Raw genomic sequence first — 24,633 nt, forward strand, 5'->3', positions numbered from 1 at the left:
AGTAATTCTAGGTGGGAACACCTAGTTTATCCGATCCGTACCCGCAGCCAAGTAAAAGCTCTAGTCTGGTATAAAAGACCTTAGACAAATAGAGAAAGAGAGAATCCATTCACCCAGACACCCAGTCTGATGGAAGCCGGCAGCTTCGAGGGAAGGCGACTTTCCCTGGGGCAGTCGTCCATGGAGTCTTCTGCCACCAGGACCAGCCACCATATCCAACAATCCTTGAGGAGAACACAATTGCAGCTCGAAATAATCTTGTGTCGAACCAGCGCCGCTATTGCCATCAAAGAACGTGGACAAGATCAACAAAAAGGACGTCATCCGACATACTGCGATGTTTGTGGACGCAGTATCCGTGATCTCCATGCTCCTGAAATTTGTTCAGCTGTAGGAACCATCCGTTCAGAGCGTAGCGACCAATAGCATACGTCGGAGAAAGTAGTGATGCAATATAAATGTGTTAATCGAGCCAACCAAAGCTAAAGTGAACTCATGCATAACCAAGGACCAATATCCTCAAATAATACAACTGGATAACAAGTGAAAATCAAGCATTCAAACATGCATTGAAATATATTTAAACCAACCGAATCAATAGACAAAGTGCGAATCATGATAAACAATTAGAGAGGACGAATCTCTCCACCAGCCGTTGAAGATGTCGCATGCCTCTAGCATAATATATATAAATTTTGTGTTTAAGTGAATTGATATACTTAAGAACAGCCGTATTTTGGTGCACGTATATTTATATATATATATCCAATATAATATTTTCCCAAAGCCCAGGATCCGGAGCGTCGAGATCTCACCGCCCAGGATTTAAAGAGGGGGTAAGTTTGTCGGGACACGGTTCCTTTCTTATAAACATACATATATGTCAGGGGCTGAGACATTTGCTGGTCTCCTTCTTGCATATTGTTGCAGATGCGCAGTGAGTCGCGGTCAACGTCTTCTCCGTTCAGATATCAAAAGCAAAGTGAAGTCGGCTTCCTTCTGCCGGCTTCTTCTGACACACGTCGAAATGACACACGTCATCTAATTGCAAATTCCTTTCTTTTCTCTCTCTCTCATTTGCAATTCCTTTTTGGTCCTTCTCTCTCTCAGAGTCCTTGACCTTGACCATGACCGCGCCACACTCGGCTGAGACGACACTCTCTCTCGTTCTCAATCCACGCTCTCAGCAATTGTGCAAATGACAGGAACCACAAATAACCTAGTGACTAGTTTATTTTATTCTTTATTCTATCTCTTTCTTAACGCTCTACAGTTTCTTTTACATTTTCTTTCTTCTTATACATCTCCGACACGGCCATCCTGACTTTCACACGTCCTCGTGTGCATACTGTAACACTAGGTTGGTATCATTCTTGCTTTATTTCTCTTTTCATCTTTTACATCTTTCAACATCATTCTTAGCTTAATAATTAGTCTACACACACAACTTTATAAATTGCGTCATCAAATGTCGGTTTCGCAGGCTATCTCCCTTTTTCACATCATACAGTGAGTCAAATCAAACTTGTCACACCAGTCAACCGCGCCACACGCCATGACAGAACACTCCTGGTTCCACACTTGTGCCTTCGGCTTGACCTGGTTCAACTCTCTCAGTAGCTCGTACTCTTCTGCGCAAACCCGACCATTTGGCTATCCTTGTTATCAAACCACAGTTACAGGCTCTTGCCGCCCCAGGCGACGCTTTGCACCTTTAGTGCCACGATCTGCTCAGATCCAAACTGCATCACACAATATCATCCATACCAGGCATGACTATTGTTGATTAAATCTAGCCCCTGTGTTTGATGTCTCACGACGAGTGTCTTTTTCACCACTGTCACTTTCCTCAATAGTCTCATCAGAGATCTGCTCGTCCGGCAGCCTTCTCAAACTCTCGTGCGAATACTTGTAGGTTCGCTTGCTAGTTAACGATTTTAACAGGTATCGATCACCTTCCAACAACTCGGCAACCACAAAAGGTCCTTTGAACTTAGGATCCAATTTGGTCTGATGCCGCTCTTCACTTCTAAGCAAGACATGATCCCCAACCTTGTGTTTTACAACTTTGGCCTTATTCTTATCAACTCGATTCTTTTCATATTTCGCATTTATTTCAATATTTTCTTTGGCCTGAGCCCTCGCTTGCTTACAATCTATTTTAGTCTCTTCATTTATTGGCAATAAGCCCATTGGCCTGGCCTCTCTTCCAATCAATATTTCTAATGGGCTATACTTTGTTACCCTGTTCGTTGTGCAATTCATGGTTAACTGTACTTCACTGAGTGCATCCTGCCAGGAACGTTCACCTATCTCTACCGCTGTCAACATACTCTTCATCGTGCTCATGACTCTTTCAACCTGTCCATTGGCCCTACTTGCACCTGTTGCTATCAAATGTAACTCTATTTTATGCATTGAACAGAACTCACGAAATTTCCCACAAGAGAAACTCCTGCCTTGATCTGCTATGATACGGTTAGGTACCCCAAAAAGTGATATTGTTGATTTTACAGCCTTAATACAGTTTTCTGCATCTAAATGCAAAGTATGATATAGGTGAACAAATTTAGTAAATGCGTCTATTTGTACTATGACATATTCCTTGGTATCATTTTTACCACTCAGCTTTCCACTAATATCAATGTGCACAGTATGCCAAGGTATCTCAACTTTCGGAATTGGATGCAATTCCATTTGAATTTTCCCTGATGGAGGCTTTGCTAGTTTGCATTTGATGCAGTTTTCTACAAATTTTCGTACATACTTGGACATATGCTCGAACCAATACTGCTCATAAACCTTGTCTAACGTTTTCTGCCACCCCAAATGCATGATTGCTTCATGGACGTGATTTACTACAGACCACCTAAAGGCTCTTGGGATTACAGGTAGACAGCGTGTTTTTCCATTTCTCTGAATTTTCCGATACAGAATTCCTGCTCTTAGCTCATACGTCTTTGCTAAACTCTCCAACAACTCTCCATCATTCAAATGGACTATAATTTCCCTTACACACGAATCACGCTGCTGCTCAGCTACAAGCCAGTTGTCTGTCACCTCTGTCAGGTCGATGCGGACTTCGGGTACTCTATTGGTTGTCTCACATTCAATGACAATCGGATTTCTGGATAAAAAGTCCACGTGCGCCATGCGATTTCCCTTGCGGTACTCTACAGTAAAATCAAATGATTGCAAATATGCCCACCAACGGTGAACTCTCGGCGTTAGTTCTATTTTAGCACGACTTGCTTTCAATGAATTACAATCTGTGAATATTACAAACTTTCGACCGTGAAGGTAATGTCGGAAACTTTTTACAGCGTTGTATACTGCCAGAGTTTCTAATTCGTATGAATGATACCTCGATTCTGGGGGCGATGTACACTTGCTAAAGTATTCGACCACTCTAGGCTTACCGTCTATTTTGTGCATGAGAATGGCACCATAGCCACTTGCACTTGCATCTGTATGCAGCTCTATGGGATATTGTGGATCAAAAATAATTAAAACCGGATCATGTGTTAGTACTGAGATGATCTTCTGCCGTATTTCTTCATGCTCAGCTTTCCAAACGAAACTACTAATTTTGGAAGTCAACTGATATAACGGTTTCATCTGTTCAGAGAACTGTGGGACAAATTTACGGAAGTACGACGCTAATCCTATAAATTGTCGTAATTGTGAAACATTCTTTGGTTGAGATAGTCCAGCCAGAGCTTGTATTTTTCGCGGATTTGGTTCAATACTACCATCCTTGACCAAGTAGCAAAGATATTCTATTTCAGTTTTCAGAAAAGAGCATTTTTTTATATTAAATGAAAATCCTGCTTCCGATAGAGCCTTTAGCACAACTGTCAATCTTTCAAATGCTTCCTCTTTTGACCTTGCTACTATCACTACATCATCAATGTAAACAATTGCATAGGAGTACGCCAGGTCACCCAGTGCTCGCGCTATAGCTCGCTGAAAAATCGAAGAGGCATTCTTCAGCCCAAATGGCATAGATAGAAACTCGTACTGGCCCTCAGGGGTTACAAAAGCAGTTCGCTCTATAGATCCTACATCTATTGGAATCTGATAAAACCCACTAGCCATATCTAAACAAGAGAAGTATTTACCCCCACGCAGTCTGTTTACTTGATCTGATATTAGAGGCAAAGGATATTTGTCAGCCACTGTATTCGCATTTAGCTCTCTATAATCTATGCACAAACGATCACTGCCATCTTTCTTCTTAACTAACAAGATTGGACTCGCGAATGGAGAATTACTTGGACGTATTACATTTGCCGCCAACATTTCTTTGATTTTATCTCTAACTAATTCCTTTTCATCTACGCCAAGTCGATATGGACGTCTCTGCACAGTCTTGTTGGCATCTAATAAACGAATTTCTAATTCTCCAGTCGTGACACGTCTGCTCGGTATTCCAACAATAAAATGCTCAGTGTATTGGTCAACAATGTTCTTCAATTTAGACTTATCATTATCACTTAAATCATAATTTTCATCAAATAGCTTATCATAATTTGTAATAGTTTCATCGGATATTGAATTAATTTGTTTACTTTTAAAAATACTAAATTTATCAGCATCCATCGTTATGCCAAAGTCAAGTGCCAAGATTTCACGACCAATCATTATGTCATGTTTCAAATGCTCGTCCATAACTACATTAAACATGATTTCCAAATTAAATTTACAAATTTGTATGGTGGACAGTATTTGTAAATTACAGTGTACAACATTTGTTCCAATTCCTTTTAGAATGACTAAATTATTAAATCTTTTTCCGGCCAGTTTGACTGCTAACTTTTCCTTTATTAAGGAGCACTCGGCACCCGAGTCGAAAAAGAATGGAAAGGCCTCACCAAATTGATATAAAATTCCTTTCGGCTCCAACACTGCACAGACATCTACTCGCTTCTCGTTCATACTGCTACTCGATGCTGCTGTTCCCTTCATACATGCCGATGCAATATGACCGACGATTCCACATTTAAAGCAAGTCACGCCAGTCCTGTCTCGTCCCGCCAGTGGTCTTCCAAACGATTGATTTGGTTTTGATTGTTCTGCCTTCCTTTTACGGCAGTCCAGCATTTTGTGTCCAGAAATTCCACAGTAATGGCACTTCATTGGTGTGTGTGCCTTGAATCTCTTCCTGTCGGGGCCTATCGAAAGATCTGAAGCCAAATGCTCACTTCGCTTGCTGTATGCGTACGCCTTCAACTGCTGCTGTAGTTCATTTCTGTTCGTTATATTGGTGGTGAACAGTAGACGCTGCAGTCTAGTGTCGATTTGTGACGTGTGTGCCAGCACGAAAGAAACAGCTATTTCTTCGATGTCCATCGACTTCCATTTTGTCAAAAGTGACGTCACTAATCGGCTACCGTACGCTGACAAACACTCGCCCGTTTTCGGCCGTCCGTTGAGAATGTTCAATAAGGTGGCGGCCGGCGTCTCAGAATCGTCGTAGCGCTGAACAAACAACTCTTGGAATTGTGGCCAGGTAATACCAGCGTAGCTGATCTGTGCAAGCCATTGGGAAGCGCTCCCTTCTAGTGCTCCACTCAGCGACATAACCAGCGCACTGCCCTCCAGAGGATGCTCCGTGAGAATCATGTCGGCTGTTTTGCGCCACGCGCTGGCGTCAGCTTCAGCCGCGTCTGGATTAAACTTTGGTAGTCTCAATGATTTTTCACTTGTTGTTGTTGAAGCAGGCTGCTGCATTGTTTTTAATATTTCGATGAATCGTAGATTTTGTGCTTCCAACAGAGATCGCCATTCACTATCACGCTGGGCCTGAGCCGATCCCACTTCTGATGTCAGGGGCTGAGATATTTGCTGGTCTCCTTCTTGCATATTGTTGCAGATGCGCAGTGAGTCGCGGTCAACGTCTTCTCCGTTCAGATATCAAAAGCAAAGTGAAGTCGGCTTCCTTCTGCCGGCTTCTTCTGACACACGTCAAAATGACACACGTCATCTAATTGCAAATTCCTTTCTTTTCTCTCTCTCTCATTTGCAATTCCTTTTTGGACCTTCTCTCTCTCAGAGTCCTTGACCTTGACCATGACCGCGCCACACTCGGCTGAGACGACACTCTCTCTCGTTCTCAATCCACGCTCTCAGCAATTGTGCAAATGACAGGAACCACAAATAACCTAGTGACTAGTTTATTTTATTCTTTATTCTATCTCTTTCTTAACGCTCTACAGTTTCTTTTACATTTTCTTTCTTCTTATACATCTCCGACATATATAAATATTCGTGCAGTATCCTACAGTTTTATAGACTACTATAAACTTTTTCAGCGGCGAGTATCAGGTTTGTAGTTATATGATAATTGCAAGGGCCCTCTGAGCGACGTTTGTAGTCGTGAATAGTCAGTATTTTGCTGATGTGTGCACCTTCATAGGTGATAAATTCGATACTCTCCGCTAACAGAATAATTGTCAATTAAATTAGATTAATCAACAGACGCAGATATATATTACCTAATAAATTTATAATGTGAAAAAGAATTGGAAACCATGGTGTGCTAGAACTCTAACAAAGGGGGTGTGCTGACGCGAGGAGTGAAGTAGGTCAAGAACAATGACATAACTTTCGACGGACAACCTTGACAATAGGGGATCGTATTGCGCTTCCCGCGACGATCCATTGGCACACGAATGTGTGAAGGGGAGGGAATATGGCCAAAACACAGCCCGATCGTATTGCGATCAAGCGACAGCTAAGCTTGCTGGGCAGTGTGGACTGATGACTGACGAACTTGTTGACTAATATTGTTTTCCAGGCACTTTTAATATTTATTCTCGTTATGTTGGAGAGGAGAGAGGCTTACCAAGATCCCACGACCCGAATACGACGTAGCTTATGCCGGCAAATGGTGCCTGAACATCGGACGCCTCTCCCTCGGCCCAAGTCCTTGTCAGGACTCGGGCACTAATATGCCCACGTAACAGAATTGGCGCCCAACGCTAGGACATTTCATATTCCTTAAGGAATTTTACCAGGGTCCACAATCTCGATGCCTGCGGTATCGGAGTGGATATACCTAGGGATGGCATAGCTTTCATCTTTATTTGCCATGAGTAATTTGACTGTTTGATAGAACAGGGAGCTTAAATAATTTTAAATATGCGCATACTTGTTTTTGTCTTTAAATTAATAATCGTAAAGTCCCCAACTTCTGTGACTGTCAGTATTGAGAGGCCACTCAATCAGAACTTTGTCGCAGAATAGAGGCCTGACTTTAAAAAGTTTTAACCTTAAAAATTCTCTGTTTTGTTCATGGACAAATTTACCAGAATTTCCTTAAAACAAGAACTATGAGTTATCCTTTTTATAATACTATACCTATAACTAAGTGTCGACGACTACTTGTTAAAATTAACGTAAATACAATCTATAGGTGCTTTCTGGCCGACGCCACACGACGTACTACGCATTTGCCCGGTCGTTTGAATTGGTTCGAGTCCAGAAAGAGCAGGAGCGCAAGCATTACGGTAACGCATTTAGCAGTTGCGGTGCGGGTCTACTGTTCGTTTGTCGATCCAGGACAGAATGGGGGTGGGGGAACTGACAGGAAACGCAAAGCCGACGCCCTACAACGTACTAGGCATTGGTCCGGTCGTTTGCTTGGTTCGAGTCTTTGCTGTTTCCCTTGACATATTTGGGCGGTGGACGATTTTTAGTTTCTCTGACCGACGCCCCACAACGTATTAGGCTAGTTGGTCAGGTCGTTTGCTTGGTTCGAGTCCAGAGAAATAGGAGACGGTTGTGGAGCCCGAGAATGATCGGTCAAACAACTTGTTTTCCGACGACTGGCGGGAGGGGGTTTTTGGACAGATTCCTTATCTAAACACAGCCATTCCGTTTGGAACATTTGAGCTGAATAGAAAGGGAAAGTAAGGGCATGATAGCTTAGCGGAACCGCGTTGTGTAGAAGCGGCTAACACCCCTAGTTAGAGATATATATATATTTTTTTTTTTGGGGCGTAAATATCGGACGGTTCTTGACCGAAGAGATACTTGAGAAGCAGAGGGAAGCACCCCCAGTTTATAAACATTCTTATTGTCGACTTATTCAGCGTTTACGTCGCTGACCGGGTGTTTTGAAAAGAGTCACGTAAAGCTTTTATACCAATCGAAATAGAGGAACTAATGGAACGCAAGCAAGGACAGCACGAAACCTCCCGCGATTATGTCTCCGATATGCACAACTTGCATTTCAAACTAAAGCATAAAATCGATGAAGATGAATTTGTTGAGCTTTTGAAAGACAACATGAACTCCCGGATGGGCGGCTTGTTGCTAACATCGCCATTAACTTCGTTAGCGGAGTTCAAAAAGGAGGGTCTCCGTGTGGATCGCTGGTTAAAAAATACTGCGAAAAACATGCCCAGCACTACAAAGTTTTTCTAGTAGTACACAAGTTCTTACACCTTATAAACATATAAATCAAACCATTTATCATAAATATGCTTTAATCGATCGTCCGTTGGATCAAAAGAGGAAACATTAAAACACAGATTCCATGCACCAAGTTTAAGAGAGATAATAATGTACAGAATAACCTTTAACATAAAGCAACAGCAGTGAAGATATCAGCCCGGACAGCTCAGCCGATAAAACATGAGACTCTTGATCACAGGAGTGGGTCGAAGCCACACGTGAATGGGCGCCTAAAAAGGAGAAGAAACACGGAACAGACAACGATGGTCGTACGCAGATTCCTTTTGCGAAGTCATTCCATGCGGTCCGCATCGATCACTTCGAGCCTGTTACGTACGCCCTCCACATAGAAAGATTCACATAGAGAAACAACGACGAATCTTTAGCCAGGGGGAGGGGTGCATGTGACTAACCAGACTCATACTGGTAAAGGCAGAAGAAAAAGCAATTCGGCAATTCTCGGGTGTCGCGTGACCAGAACAACGGCCACTATCGACCTATTGGTAACCATACTCCGGTAGCTGGCAAAGGGCAACAGCCGGCCGTTGACTGCCAAGATAGCAGATATCAAGAAACAGAAATTCTAGGTGGGAACACCTAGTTTATCCGATCCGTACCCGCAGCCAAGTAAAAGCTCTAGTCTGGTATAAAAGACCTTAGACAAATAGAGAAAGAGAGAATCCATTTGGGTGTCTGATGGAAGCCGGCAGCTTCGAGGGAAGGCGACTTTCCCTGGGGCAGTCGTCCATGGAGTCTTCTGCCACCAGGACCAGCCACCATATCCAACAATCCTTGAGGAGAACACAATTGCAGCTCGAAATAATCTTGTGTCGAACCAGCGCCGCTATTGCCATCAAAGAACGTGGAGAAGATCAACAAAAAGGACGTCATCCGACATACTGCGATGTTTGTGGACGCAGTATCCGTGATCTCCATGCTCCTGAAATTTGTTCAGCTGTAGGAACCATCCGTTCAGAGCGTAGCGACCAATAGCATACGTCGGAGAAAGTAGTGATGCAATATAAATGTGTTAATCGAGCCAACCAAAGCTAAAGTGAACTCATGCATAACCAAGGACCAATATCCTCAAATAATACAACTGGATAACAAGTGAAAATCAAGCATTCAAACATGCATTGAAATATATTTAAACCAACCGAATCAATAGACAAAGTGCGAATCATGATAAACAATTAGAGAGGACGAATCTCTCCACCAGCCGTTGAAGATGTCGCATGCCTCTAGCATAATATATATAAATTTTGTGTTTAAGTGAATTGATATACTAAAGAACAGCCGTATTTTGGTGCACGTATATTTATATATATATATCCAATATAATATTTTCCCAAAGCCCAGGATCCGGAGCGTCGAGATCTCATCGCCCAGGATTTAAAGAGGGGGTAAGTTTGTCGGGACACGGTTCCTTTCTTATAAACATACATATATAAATATTCGTGCAGTATCCTTCAGTTTTATAGACTACTATAAACTTTTTCAGCGGCGAGTATCAGGTTTGTAGTTATATGATAATTGCAAGGGCCCTCTGAGCGACGTTTGTAGTCGTGAATAGTCAGTATTTTGCTGATGTGTGCACCTTCATAGGTGATAAATTCGATACTCTCCGCTAACAGAATAATTGTCAATTAAATTAGATTAATCAACAGACGCAGATATATATTACCTAATAAATTTATAATGTGAAAAAGAATTGGAAACCATGGTGTGCTAAAACTCTAACAAAGGGGGTGTGCTGACGCGAGGAGTGAAGTAGGTCAAGAACAATGACATAACTTTCGACGGACAACCTTGACAATAGGGGATCGTATTGCGCGGCCCGCGACGATCCATTGGCACACGAATGTGTGAAGGGGAGGGAATATGGCCAAAACACAGCCCGATCGTATTGCGATCAAGCGACAGCTAAGCTTGCTGGGCAGTGTGGACTGATGACTGACGAACTTGTTGACTAATATTGTTTTCCAGGCACTTTTAATATTTATTCTCATTATGTTGGAGAGGAGAGAGGCTTACCAAGATCCCACGACCCGAATACGACGTAGCTTATGCCGGCAAATGGTGCCTGAACATCGGACGCCTCTCCCTCGGCCCAAGTCCTTGTCAGGACTCGGGCACTAATATGCCCACGTAACACATTCTAGTGGCTTCTAAAAAACTAAGAATGTAAGTTTTTTACACGTAAAAAACTTTTTTTTGGGTCAACCGATAGGTATTGATGAGACCAATACATTTCAGCTAAAATTTTTATTCCAGCATCAAAATTGTAGGAGCCACAGTTTTGGTCGGTTTGTGGGCCTTAGAGTAGGCGTGGCACATTTCTGAAACAAACTTGCGCTGCGCAGGAATCTGCATGCCTAATCCCAGTATTGTAGCTCTTATAGTTTCCGAGATCTCAGCATTCACACGGAGAGACGGACAAACGGACATGGCTAGATCGACTCGGCTTGGGGTCGGAAACGCTTCCTTCTGCCTGTTACATACTTTCCGACGATAACGGGTATAAAAACGAAAACAAAAACACGAAAACTGGCATAGGGCTGGGGAAAAACAGGGTGTCGAAGAAAAGGGGCATACATAGCAGCATCAGCAACCTAAAATAAAAGAAAAGGTTAGTCCAGGAAGCAGAAAACAAACACCACAATACTTACCTGTTTCCTCGGTTGCGAAGCAAATGCTAATCCTCACCGCACTCTTTGAATGTTGCCATCGTAAAGCCAAGTTCAACCGGCTGAGAACGAGTGAAGGGCGAAAGAGGAGACCAAGGAGAGAAAAAGGACGAGAGAGAAGGGAATTAAGAAAGTTGGAAGCCTACCCATGAAATTTGCAAAATCACCATAAACTAGGAAAGGGGGGGGCCTCGATTAGGCAGTCGATTGGCACTGGACGATAGTGCGAAGATGGGTACACGCAAAAATGGAAACATCGTTTATGGTAACATCGCTGCGATCAAGTGGCAACGCTGCCCCAGCGACATCGACTGCTGATGGGTATCGATAGTTGGAAGATCGACGCGGGAAATTTTATAGCTGGTGGGTATCGGTGACCAGTGGGACCAGAAGGAAGGATCGGCGATGGAGACTTAAAATTGCTACAAGGAGGACTACCAGCGCTTTAGGAATTCAATGGAGTTAAAAACGTCGAGGGAGCGCCGACGGAATCACCGAAAGCATCGCAAGGACTCAAAGGCTAGAATATTCATGGATGTTTCTCAAAATAGGTGGGGAATGTGAGGAGTTGAATAACTCCCCACAAATTCCAACAGCAGTAACAACGGATGGCCGGCTGCTTACCAGATACGCGGCGAGTTCGCGTAGTAACGGCGCGGTGAAGAGCGGTTGGAGAAGGAACTCAGAAAGAGAGTTTGGAGTCCAAGGTTGGGTACAAACTCCGAAAGAGAGACCAAGGTGTGGAGAAAGAGAGTTTGGAGACCAAGGTGTGGAGAATGAGAGAGTGGAGACTTTGCGGGCAGAGTGAGAGTGCCGTGTGCACAAAAACATAACGGAAGTCCGCCGGACTTTGGACTCTGCCGTGAACATTGGACCAGGAGAGAAAGTGCCACATCTCGGCATCGGAGCATCATGCATCATGAGAACCAGTGGGATGGCAGCAATACGCATAACTCCAGTTTGAAGCTGTGCGTGAAGGACAAGTGGATCAAACCGGAGCCGCGGACTCTAGACCTTGAGTGGAGAGATTCAGCGGTTCCAAGTCTGAAGTGCGGTCTCAAGTGGTGTATTCCAGGAGAGCCCTACGGTTCTTGACTCGTGAAGTCCCGGAACGGCGTGTGTTCGAAACCCAGAGTGTAACGAGCGAGAAGGGAGATCGGTCGATCATTTGTGGTCTCAAGAGGAGTAGTCCAAGAGAGCCCTACGGCTTTGACTCGTGAAGTCCCGGATCAGCGTATGACCGAAACCCCGAATGCTAGAAGCCACGTCCAGCCGCGCAGCAAGCACATCCAGGAGCAATGCGAAGGACGTCGTCAGCAGCAAGCCAGCCACCACATCACGACAGCTACGCAGGACTGATCGAGATACGCGGAAACGTCACGGACAATAAGGAAAAGGGTGAGGCTGGAACGTTCGATCATAGGCCATAGACTGCCCAAAAACCTTTTTCATACATTTTATTACAGCCGAATGAAGTCATTTGAAATAATAAATTGAATTTTCGTAAACCATATAAAAAGTGGGCAGGCCTGGGATAACCGCCTAGGCTCTTAGGCTCTTAGAAGGCTTAGGTAATGTTTGAAGTTAAGGAAGCCTAACTTTTCCGGCACTACAGCAAATGCCTCAAAATTCGTCCTTCCATTTAAAAGCATTGCAATAATTACATTTCTTATTCATGGAACCAATTTCAATAGTTTTTTTTCGAACTTCATTGACGTGAAGAAACTTCCACGATCTGATATTATGCATTTCCTAATACCTTGGCCACGGGTTTGGGGGGGTTGTTTGCGAGGCATATTCGCATAAAAAACTTGCGTTGCGTACAAGGCTACGGAATCTATATCTGAAATCCCAATTCTCTATCCTTGATACTTTCCGAGGTATCCGCGTTCATATTTACGTTTTTTAAGTTTGTGGGCGGCTTGTGGGTGTTAAAGTGGCCGTAGCAAACTTTTCTTTAGCTCGATCGATAGGTATTGATAAGAACAATACATTTCAGTTAAAATTTTTATTTTACCATTTAAACGTAGGAGGCACAGTTTTGGGTGGCATGTGGGCGTTAGAGTGGGCGTTAGAGTGGGCGTGGCACACTGACGAAACAAACTAGATCGAGTCGGCTAGTGATCCTGATCAAGAATATATATTCTTTATGGGGTCGGAAACGCTTCCTTCTACCTGTTACATACTTTCCGACGAAAAGTTATACTACCCTTTTACTCTAATTTTCGTCATTATGTATTTTATTTATTTAGTTTGCTAACAATTATTTGCTAACATATGCTTAACTATGGGTAAAATAGAGTAAAATAAATGAGTATTATTACGAGTGTTATGACTCAAGATGTCTTATGGGTACTAGTAGGTATTTCAAATTGTAGTTGCGACATAGTGCACGAAAAGGTTCATGTTGGGCATAATAAGACATGCACAAAGGCAAGCGCAAAGGTCTGAATGAGCGTGTAAATCTTGATGAAACGTTTATATCTATGTAGGAAAGAAGTGATTCAGAGACGGCATATGGCATTACAAGTTCAATGGTCTTGTAATGACGGCAAGTCGTTTAATTTAAGTCTGCATCTATAAGATGCTAGTAGTCTACCGGAATCCCAGCCAAGATTACGCAGTGCAAAGCTTAGAAATTGCTTTTGTACAGATTCGACAAGATGTAAATAAAAGTAAAAGAGTAAGATATAACTTAAGGTAGATCGTTTGTATAAAGTATGAAAAGCAAAGGTCAAAGGTGGTTGCCTTGAGGAACACCAGAAGTAACATCAACAATATGAGCTAGCTCATTCATAAAAAGAACTCGTTGGGTGCGGTTTGATAGATACGACTCTATCCACTTTAGAAGGTTATTTGAGAATCCAAAAAGGAAAGTTTAAGTAGAAGCAGTGAATGGTCTGTGAATATAACATCGGTTTTGTAGACGGTAGTGAAACCCTCGTTTAATCAAGTATGAGAATTCAAGAAGGTCGGTCGTCGTTGATCGTTCGTAATCGGAATTAACAGATTCTGCGCACAGTGTTTTAAATTGCAGCTTGGCACCTTATCAGTATGAAAGACGTTTCATACTATTGACGAATAGAGGACATTCTTCCCAAAACGACGCTCTCAGTGCGTGGGGTATATAATAAGGATACGATGTAGTAGTGTTGTAGGGATTAGAAAATCTTAGAAATCTCGGGAGCAGAATTTTCTGTTTTATTGAGATAGCGAAGGGACGGAGGAAATGCGTTAGATTTTCGTTTAGAGTAAACATTGTTTTTTAGATACGACAAATATTTGGAAAGCCACGGGGGCTTGGAAGAAGGAGAAACAGCTAATGATGGGACTAAAGCTTCCAAGGCAGGGTAAATGGAGTAAAATTGTAGGACAGCGGTATCCATTGCTAATAAAGATGACTAGACAATACTCGAAAAGTACAAATTTAGACCAGTATAATCTGTTTTCCGAAAACATTTTATCGGACAAGTTGTTGATAAGGGCGATTTTTAAGATTGGCTTAAAAGCTCAACAGTCTATATCTGTTGTAAAGTTGGGTGATAAGGACCTTCAGAAAAGGAAATTGCGTTGACTCTGGAAACTGTTGCAAGAGCGGCATCACTAACGAACATGAGGTTCAAAAGTCTATTCCGACTACTTTTAACAGAGTTGATTTAAGCGAGGGACATGTCTGTTATCCCATTGATAGATTCATGACAAGTGTTAGGTAGCAAAAGATTAGTCATCACAGGGAACCCAAGAAATATGTTGGAGGTTAAAGTCACCCATTACTATTATTTGATCTGCAGGACCTAAGGCAGGCATGAAAAACTGAATAGCAGATAGGTGGTTAAAATAAACAATGGAACCACACGTTGGAGGAATTTATGAGCGGGTCAAAAATATGAAAGCTGTGCCAATGCAAACTTTTACTACAACGAGTTCAATACCAGCATCGTTAGCAATAGGAAACAAGTATTTACCGCGATAAGGACACCGCCAGCAGTAAGGACGATCCGTTCTATAAGTAGAGAACTTATAAGCTAAGATTTCAGTCGGAAACTGAAGAGTTAAGCCAGGTTTCGGTCAAAGCGAAAGTCAAATGACGCGCTATTATTAAGAATTTGGTTAAGTCTATCGAAAAGACTGCGTACGTTTTGACACAAATATAGCTTTCGAAGTTTGACTGAGCTCAATGATAATTGTGATAAGCGAGCAACAGACATTAACAGCAACTCATCGGGACTCGGAACATTTGCAGAAGCGTTGGTGCTGCCAGCAGACCCAGGCGGGGGGCAAGGTGAAACTTCCATAAGTGGTCGCGGTGCGGATGAAGAGGTTCTAGGAGCAGCATCGGTCACTTCGGTATGTGGGGAAGTTGATTCCAATGGTATACGATCGGCGTCAGCGGTTTAAGGAACTTTAGCAGTAGTTTTAAGAGCTGTATGTGTCATTGTTTGAGGCGTTAGTTAATAATAATTCAGATGTACCCAGTAGGACCGTCAGGCAAGTGGTGCTTGATTCCACAATAATTTCCATAAGAAAAATTCAGCGGCTGGTACCACGTGATCTTTTTCAGGGGTTTCGGGAAGAATTTTTTCGACGAAGCGTTCGCTGCTCGTATACATAGGAAATTCCATAGGACAAATTCAGGGGGAAATATTTCCTCAGAAGCGATTTATTTTTAAAACAACATTATATATATAAATTTGTTCTCCCCGAACATTTAAAATCTAATCAAAATTTTAACTGTACTTAAATATGTCAAAATATAAAACCATTAGCAGGTTGTAACTCTTAAATTGTCCTAATAATAAGGATTAAAATAAATAATGACCTTTAAAAACATATAAATAAATATATTTTAATGCAAAATGTAAGTAAAAAAAATATTTTTACAAATTTCGATATCTAAAATATACATATATTTAAATCGAAATTTAAAGGAAGTGATTTATTGCGTACTATGTTAAAATAATGGTAAGTATTTTGAAAAAAAGTAATTTAAAACAAATTTAAGTTTATAAAAATCAAAGATGAAACACTTAATTGCAACTCAGAATTGCAACAATGCTATCGAATGCACTTGCCATACGTCTCCACCCCTTGAATTTTGCGTGCTGCGTAAAAGTGTACGGTGGATCAAAAAAAATTAATTTTTTAACTGTTTTTAATGTGTTTTATAACAAAACTCTTGTAGTAGTTGTAGTTTTTTAACATATGACAGTATAATAAGAACTATATATATGTAAATATAACTAGATTTGTGTGACCGGCGGAGCCTCCCACAGTAGCGAGAGTGACCGTTGTTTTTGTATATGCATTTGTCCTTATATATAAATTTGTTTTGTTTACAAAAACTTTGGTTTGGCGTCGGATTAGTTTAATACAAAATAACAATGGTTAATCTAACAATGAGTGTATTAAATGTTGTGTTTTAAAAATATTAATTGTATTACATTTTGTATATATTTAACAGAAGCCACCAGGTCTGACGGCTGTAGTTTTATGAACCACACCAAAAATGTCCGTGAGGCGCTGCAAAAGGCAAAGAACAGGGCCTAAAAGGATGCATCCAGGAAAAAAAAAACCAACGAGGACAAAAATAATTTTTAGTGGCCAAAAGTTCCTTACCAGTCTTTAATTTTTGATATATACAAAAAAACTAGCTAAATAAAGCATACTTTGAAGAACACAAAATATGTAAGCTAAATAATTTTAACATATTTTAAGGCAATTTTGAAGACATTTTTCCTATCCAATTCCATAGTAATTTCCTATATACAATTCCATAGGAATTTCCTATATACAATTCCATAGGAAATTCCTATGAAAAATTTAGGGGGTCATTCCCGAAAAAATGAGACCACCTGAATTTCCCTGACCTTTTTCCATAGGAATTTCCTATGTAAAGCGGTCGCGAACTTTTCAGTACTGGTAACTTTGAACAGCCTTAATAAAAGCGAATGGACCTTGTCCATAATGGGGATGTGAAACCAGCAGCTCTTTTCCATAGGAAAAATTTACATTTTTCCATGTCCGACTGGGTATTGCTAGTGATCGGCGCAGCGGAGATGTTCAACGGCGTACGAGGTTCGGAGGGGGGTACATTGTCGGCCATGAAATCAATGTCGAATTGATTATTGGGAATTTGCCGTCTGGGGGATTCGCTTAGAAGTTTGAGGCCCAGAAATGTAGATTCTTCGGAACCAAATATGTCAGTGAGGACATTAAATTAAGACCGAACCTTTTGGAACCCAGATCTCAAGAACGTTCCGCAGAACAAACTTGATCACTAATAACTTATCCATCAGCTATCCAAGTTATCATGTTGTTCTGCTGAACGCGGAAGTTTGGAAGTTGAAATGTAAGTAACGTTAACTTACAAAAAAAAATTTTAAGCTATCCGTCTGTGCTTTGATTTTGCGGTAAAACCATATTAATTTCGCAGACAACATTTAAAAAAAATTGTGTGCCCATGCATGCACAGCATTTTTATACCCTTGCCGAGGTTATTATGATTTCAGTCAGAAGTTTGCAACGCAATGAAGGAGACGTTTCCAACCCCTTAAAGTATATATATTCTTGATCAGCATCACTAGACGTTCTAGCCATGTCCGTGTGCCCCTCTGTAAATTAGGTTTAGTATGGGGGTAGCTGCAGAAGAGTCCCTCGCTGCAGTCCTCAATCAGTAGCCGGTTGGCCGATGGTCAAAATTGATGTGATCTCTGGAAATGATAATTGTCCAGCTTCCTTCGCAGCAGCTCTCGATTAGCTGCCGGTAGTCGGTTGATTAGCTTCTCATCTACTGAAGGGTTGTGATGATTACGCTGGAAGGGTACTGCCCTCCGTTCGCTGCTGGCCTAGAGACTCAGTCAGTGTTTAAGTAATAAGAAGTTATACGGCGGTTGCCGGAGTTATTTCAGAATGAACTTGTGTTCTTTATTCTTTGAATGTTGAAAATGAACTGAATTTTAAAGCTAACATAATTGAACTTCATAGCGGCCACTCCAATGGCCAGTGCTTGCCGGCTATGCATGAGCTTCCGGACAGACGCTGTGTCAGCACTTTTGGGCGATCGGTTAATGCCATCGCCCGGCTGAGTTATTTAACTTGTACGTCTGTACGTCTGTACGTCTGTCCGTCCGTTTCTACGCAAACTTGTCTCCTTCTTTCTTTTGCAGGTAGTAAATAAGTCGGAAACAGCCAGATCGGCCAACTATTGGGAATATCATTTTTTGTATTTTTAAATTTAATGATTATAACTGCAAGGGTATACAAACTTCGGCTTGCCGAAGTTAACTTCCTTTCTTGTTTTTTTTCAATAAATAATATGGAATATCATTTTTTGTATTGTTAAGAATTTCGAATTAAATTTAATAATTATAACTGCAGGGGTATACAAACTTCGGCTTGCCGAAGTTCACTTCGTTTCTTCTTAATTTCGGCAGCGCACCTCGCTCATTCTACTCCAGGGCGAAGTGCCACAACTCGCAACATAACATACCGTATATAATGATGGCTGGCCAAAACATTCATGACATCGATTTAATATAGATGTGTCTCTACCTCTAATGCTTGTACCTATTTCTTTGACATATTATACTTGTATGTTACTCGCTAGTTCAATTACCAGAAGTTCAGCTCCTGTAGAAGAGAGCGAAGCGTTTAATTTGAATTACTGGGTATTTTATGAACATCGATTTAAATTGATTCGGCATTAACTGACGCTTCGGTTACAATATCGTTCCAGCGTTTGTCCAAATATGCGTTTAAAATCTCGCTGTTTATATCGCTAAGTTCTTCTCTTGAGTACTCTTTTTGCTTTTGGGTGAAGGCTTTTTATAACAGACAATCTTACCTTTGCTGTAAGCCAGTTTACTGTGAAATTTTGAATTTTTTGGATTGCTTAATATTTTAAAAACGAATATAAGGTCCATATGTTTTTTATAGCACAGCACTTAAAAACGTAGAAAAAACTTTTGTTTGTAAAGCAAAATACGCAACTGTAAAATTTAATTACAAGACAACCACGCATTTTCGCGAAAAAAATTCATAAGAAAACGCATCATATTGAGGGTAATATTTTCGCGATATTGGTCGCTGAAACCTAAACTCACTTTGTGTGAACAGGCTATTAAAGGGTCAGTGCAGCGGCTATAATGAAAGCAAACGCGACGCATCCATAATGGAAACAGGGCACAAGAATAATTGCTAAAACGTATTATTTAGTACATATTTAGAGTGTTTGCATTGTGCCACACTAATTTCCTTCTTTTTGCTAGCAATTTCCGGCGAGGTACGTTGAAAATACCTTCACTCCGCCAATATATTATTAATAACAGTTTTTACTTTTTTAGCGGTGATAAAAATATTTATCTATCAACACAATGGTGGGTAAAGTGAAAGGGCGAGTCATCCTTGAAATAATCTAAAGTTTAAAAAGTATTCTAACCTGCAAGTAACGCACGTGAAGACCCAAAATCGTTATGCAAGCACAAGGCAGTTCTAATCTGTTGCCCTAACCTTTGGATGTATATCTGTTTTGCAGGGTTTCGTTAAGGTAGTCAAGAACAAGCAGTACTTTAAGAGGTATCAGGTGAAGTTTCGTAGGCGGCGGGAAGGCAAGACTGATTACTACGCCAGGAAACGCTTAACGTTTCAGGACAAGAACAAGTATAACACTCCAAAGTACCGTCTGATTGTTCGTTTGTCCAACAAGGATATTACTGTTCAGATTGCTTACGCTCGCATAGAAGGGGATCGCGTTGTCTGTGCCGCTTACTCTCATGAGCTTCCGAAGTACGGTATCCAGGTGAGTGGGAACGCTGCGATTCTGTGGAACAAACTTACTGGGTCTTTTAATATTTTAGGTTGGTTTGACCAACTACGCTGCTGCGTATTGCACCGGCCTGCTGGTTGCCCGTCGTGTTCTCAACAAGTTGGGTCTAGACTCTTTGTATGCAGGGTGCACTGAGGTTACTGGAGAGGAGTTTAACGTGGAGCCTGTCGATGACGGCCCAGGCGCGTTCCGTTGCTTCTTGGATGTTGGACTGGCTCGGACCACAACTGGTGCTCGAGTGTTTGGTGCCATGAAGGGAGCAGTTGATGGTGGTCTGAATATTCCCCATTCAGTGAAGCGTTTTCCTGGTTACTCTGCAGAGACCAAGAGCTTTAATTCCGATGTACACCGCGCTCATATATTTGGTCAGCATGTGGCAGACTATATGCGCACTTTGGAGGAGGAGGACGAAGAGAGCTTTAAACGCCAGTTTAGCCGTTACATCAAGTTGGGAATTCGTGCTGATGATGTGAGTATCATCTAGTTTTTTCTCTACGTCCACTTTAAAAATTGCAGCTTCGTTTTGCAACCAACAACGCTGGCTGTGCCAAAAGTGGACCACAATAAAACGGTAACCTGTGTTCGAAGCTTAGTAACTCTGTATGCCTAGCTTCCTGTTAAGGTTACATAATCTATTCGTGTTTATAGCCGTAACTCATGTTAATGGGGTTATTGTACAACTGCGATCATGAAAATAGTGCACTCATCCTTTTACTTAAAAGTTAGTTCTACGGTGGCTAATTTATTTTCCGCTTAACATTTCTAAGTTAGATTGGATGATATAGAGATATATAGATGAGTACAGCAAAAGTCACAATCAATTTTCGAGTTAAAATCATATGCTCATATTTTAGAAATTATGCCGCATTTCGACCGATCATTAAAATAGTGGGCAATGTAATCTCAATAAGATAAATTTCTGTTTCTATTTTTTTTTTTAGTTCATAATGACCATATAAATTCCCTTATTTTGCAGCTTGAAGATATCTATAAAAAAGCCCACCAGGCCATTCGTAACGACCCCACCCATAAGGTCACCGCAAAGAAGGCTTCTGTCGTTACAAAGAAGAGGTGGAATGCTAAGAAACTAATTAATGAGCAGCGCAAGGCCAAAATTGCCACCCACAAGGTAGCTTATGTGGCCAAGCTCCAGTCGGAGACTGAGGCCTAAAAGTGCCAGTCACTTCTTGATTGACTGGTGTGAAAATAAATAAACAGTTGTAATGACATTTATCAAAATAAGTCTTTTTAAAACTTTCACCTTAAAGGCATGGTATTTTTTAGAGCACGGTAAAACATTCGGTACGTGCCCCCCATGCTGCACGGAAAACCCCCTTGTACACTGACGCTTGCGAAACACTAAAGGAAAAAATTCTTTGTCCAATAAAATTGTAATTTTTTATACCCGTTACTCGTAGAGTAAAAGGGTATACTAGATTCGTCGGAAAGTATGTAACAGGCAGAAGGAAGCGTTTCCGACCCCATAAAGTATATATATTATTGATCAGTATCACTAGCCGAGTCGATCTAGCCATGTCCGTCTGTCCGGATGAACGCTGAGATCTCGGAAACTATGAGAGCTAGGCTATTGAGATTTGGCGTACAGATTCCTGAGCTTCTTACGCAGCGCAAGTTTGTTTCAGTAGACTGCCACGCCCACTCTAACGCCCACAAACCGCCCAAAACTGTAACTCCTACAGTTTTGATGCTAGATAGAAAATTTTAACTGAAATGTATTGTTCTCATCAATACCTATCGATTGACCTAAAAAAAAAGTTGCCACGCCCACAAACCGCGAAAACCTGTGACGCCCGCAATTTGCATGCTAGATAAAAAATTTTAACTGAAATGTATTGGTGTCGTCAATACCTATCGATTGATCCAAAAATAAATTTGCCACGGCCACTCTAACGCCCATAACGCTTAAATCTGTCTACCGCCGGTAGGTGGCGCATTTTAATCTCGCTTTGCTGCTTGCATATCTCCATTTCCCTTTGAGTAACGGGTATCTGATAGTCGAGGTACTCGACTATAGCGTTCTTCCTTGTTTTGTAATATATTCATTTCTATGCATATCAAGTAACTAATAAGGCTGGAAACGCCCACAAGTCGAACGGTCTTTAGAAATTCGATAGGGTGGTGGTGGACTAAAGAGGTGGAGAACTATCGATAGTGGGCGCCATCGATATTCTACGATAGTAAATTTTGAACCATCGAGTGTCGATAGTGCCAACGGTAATGGGGTTATTGTACAACTGCGATCATGAAAATAGTGCTCTCATCCTTTTACTTAAAAGTTAGTTCTACGGTGGCTAATTTATTTTCCGCTTAACATTTCTAAGTTAGATTGGATGATATAGAGATATATACTATATCTATATAGCGATACTATCGCCCGACTTAAACAATTTTTTTTGAGGTAAAGCCTAGTACTCACATCGACGAAAACCGCGAGCTAACCATAGGAGTGAGCGAGAGAAAAACAGGCGGCTAAAGCTTTTCGTCGGGTCTGTTTTTCACCGCGGTACTCAGATGAGCTAAGGAAATACCAGAAAAAATACCAGATTTCGCGTGTGAATTTTCGATGAACGCCGTTAGCCGCGGCCCAAAGAATAAGAAATTTAATCTTTGCCGGTGTTCGTGCAGAAGCGGTGGGTAATTTTAAAATTAAAAATGGATGAAAAACACCAAAAACGGCTAAAGGAGGTCAGTGCAGATGAAAAAGGACGCGTAATCCAAGCTGTTGCCCATTATGGGACTTGACCGACAGGAACAATACCACAACGGGGCAAATCCCCAGAATAGTTGAAGTGCTGGAGGAGATCCACTATCGAATCTCAGTGGGAGGGAACATGGGACGTCGCTCGATCTCCGACGAGCTCTCCAATGAGGACTCCACCTCCACCAGCTACTTGGCAGCTAAAGCGGAGATGGAGGACGCGTCGGCTTCTATAGAGAGGAGAAAATAAGGTCGCCCGCTAAGGGACAGCTGGAGGAGCCATGACCAGCCATTATTGGCCAGCCTATTGGGACTCGGAGCTGGACTACAGATGGCGCGGGAAAAATGACGAAGCATACGTGGGACGAGAAGGAAGCCTTAAACTTCTAATTTACATAAATAAAAACATTCGTAGAAAATTTAATGTATTTTAATTTTAATTTCTTTCTGCACCAGCAGACATTCATTTTTAAATTGATTTGTTTTCCATTTGGCAACAACAAGCCGCTTGACAGTAAAACCATGCCAGATGCATTGCGGGTGAACTTTGAAAACTTCGGTCACACTACAAAGAATAAGATTTTTCGACTAGTGAAACTCTTAGCCGATCTGAGTACTAGGCTATAAGTTTAAATAAAAGAGTATTAACATTTCCCTCCTTGAGCCGGGTTCGCTGCTCTAAAGCAATTTAGCCCTCCTTGCTGAACGTTCTTTTTATTCAACGGATATAGCGGGAATGCAGAGATATTTGCAAAAGAGGCTTTTTGTTGACGGAAAGTCAGACTGATTAACCTGAAATAAAAGTAATATCTTTAATTATATAGAACCTGTAATTCGTTTTCTAGACATACCTTGCTCCATAACAGAGGGTCGCTATCTTGACTGGCAATTGCCCTCTCCAGATATTGCCTTTTAGTTAAAATTGCATCCACTCTGTGTTTCCAAGTTTGTTTTCTGATTGCTCAACCAAAAAATTCAACAATAAGTTCTGAGAGCAAGTTTCCTTGACGACGGGCAGCCTTAGTGCGGAATCTTTGAATGCGAAATTTGCCAGCTCATGTTTAAAAAATGTGGATGCTTGTTTAGAGTTTGAACTTTGCTGGAATCCATTTTTTTTTAAAGCGTGGATCCAGTAAAGTAGCCATCCTGCAGACTGTTTTTTGCTCATAATTGGAACAGCGTTTCATTATTGAATCTTTTAAAATGCATTGCATAGTTTTTCCTTGCAAAGTTTGTAGCAATTTCAATTTTGCGAGAAAGTCCATATGCCATGGGTATAATAATCGGTATGGTTATGGAAAGCAAGACAATATTTTTTCAATGTCTTTTAGCACAAGTATTTCCTCAGCAGTAAACTGATGGTGCATTGGTTGTTGTTAATAATACTTTGATAATGGCATCGATCGTTTTTAAAACGCGCTTAATCATTAAATAGAAACTATTCCATCTAGTGTTTCTTATAATAAAGTATAATCTGAGCCTTCTTGAGCTATTTTAAATCTTCATTCGCTATTGTGTTTTGCTTAAGTAAAGTAAATAAATATTTAAAAAATATGTCGTCAACTTTTAAAGCATCTTGCACCACAGGATTGATTGTGTGTGCAAAGCCAATTAAGTGTGTATTTGCAATATTTCACATGCCTTGAGTATGGAGCTGGCATTGTCTGTTACAATGCACACAGTTTTGTTACGGATCTTCCATTCAATTAATATTTCTCGCAATGTATCTGCAATATGTTGCGAATCGTGATTGGTTGTGGTCAAGAGTTTTCTTGTAGTCAAGGATGCTGTTTTAAAATGGGAATTACATACCGTTACCCGTCCCAGTCAAATAAATAATATATCAATATTTTTGTATGAGTTAATAAACAAGTTAAATAAATAATAATTTAAATAGATATAAATTTGCTTAAATTAATTGAATAATTGTATCAGTCTCGTTT

The 24,633-nt window shown here is 41.2% G+C and overlaps 1 protein-coding gene across 4 annotated transcripts in view; it reads left to right on the forward strand.

Moving 5' to 3' along the window:
- RpL5 (ribosomal protein L5) overlaps window positions 1–21,213 on the forward strand; it is a 383,867-nt gene extending 362,654 nt beyond the window's left edge. For 2 of the 4 annotated variants that reach the window (XM_070998742.1, XM_065868435.2), the window contains exons 2-5: window positions 19,490–19,522; window positions 19,681–19,944; window positions 20,003–20,440; window positions 20,948–21,213. In XM_070998742.1, the coding sequence (XP_070854843.1) occupies window positions 19,520–19,522; window positions 19,681–19,944; window positions 20,003–20,440; window positions 20,948–21,142 (900 nt within the window). In that variant the 5' untranslated portion in view covers window positions 19,490–19,519 and the 3' untranslated portion in view covers window positions 21,143–21,213. Of the gene's footprint in view, window positions 1–19,329; window positions 19,429–19,489; window positions 19,523–19,680; window positions 19,945–20,002; window positions 20,543–20,947 lie in introns of those variants that run through there. The other 2 variants (XR_005015764.3, XM_036822233.3) reach the window with 2 other exon arrangements.
- Window positions 21,214–24,633: the final 3,420 nt, after the last annotated feature.

This window comes from Drosophila suzukii, assembly GCF_043229965.1.
Source record: "Drosophila suzukii chromosome 2 unlocalized genomic scaffold, CBGP_Dsuzu_IsoJpt1.0 scf_2c, whole genome shotgun sequence".
Lineage (NCBI taxonomy): Eukaryota > Metazoa > Arthropoda > Insecta > Diptera > Drosophilidae > Drosophila > Drosophila suzukii.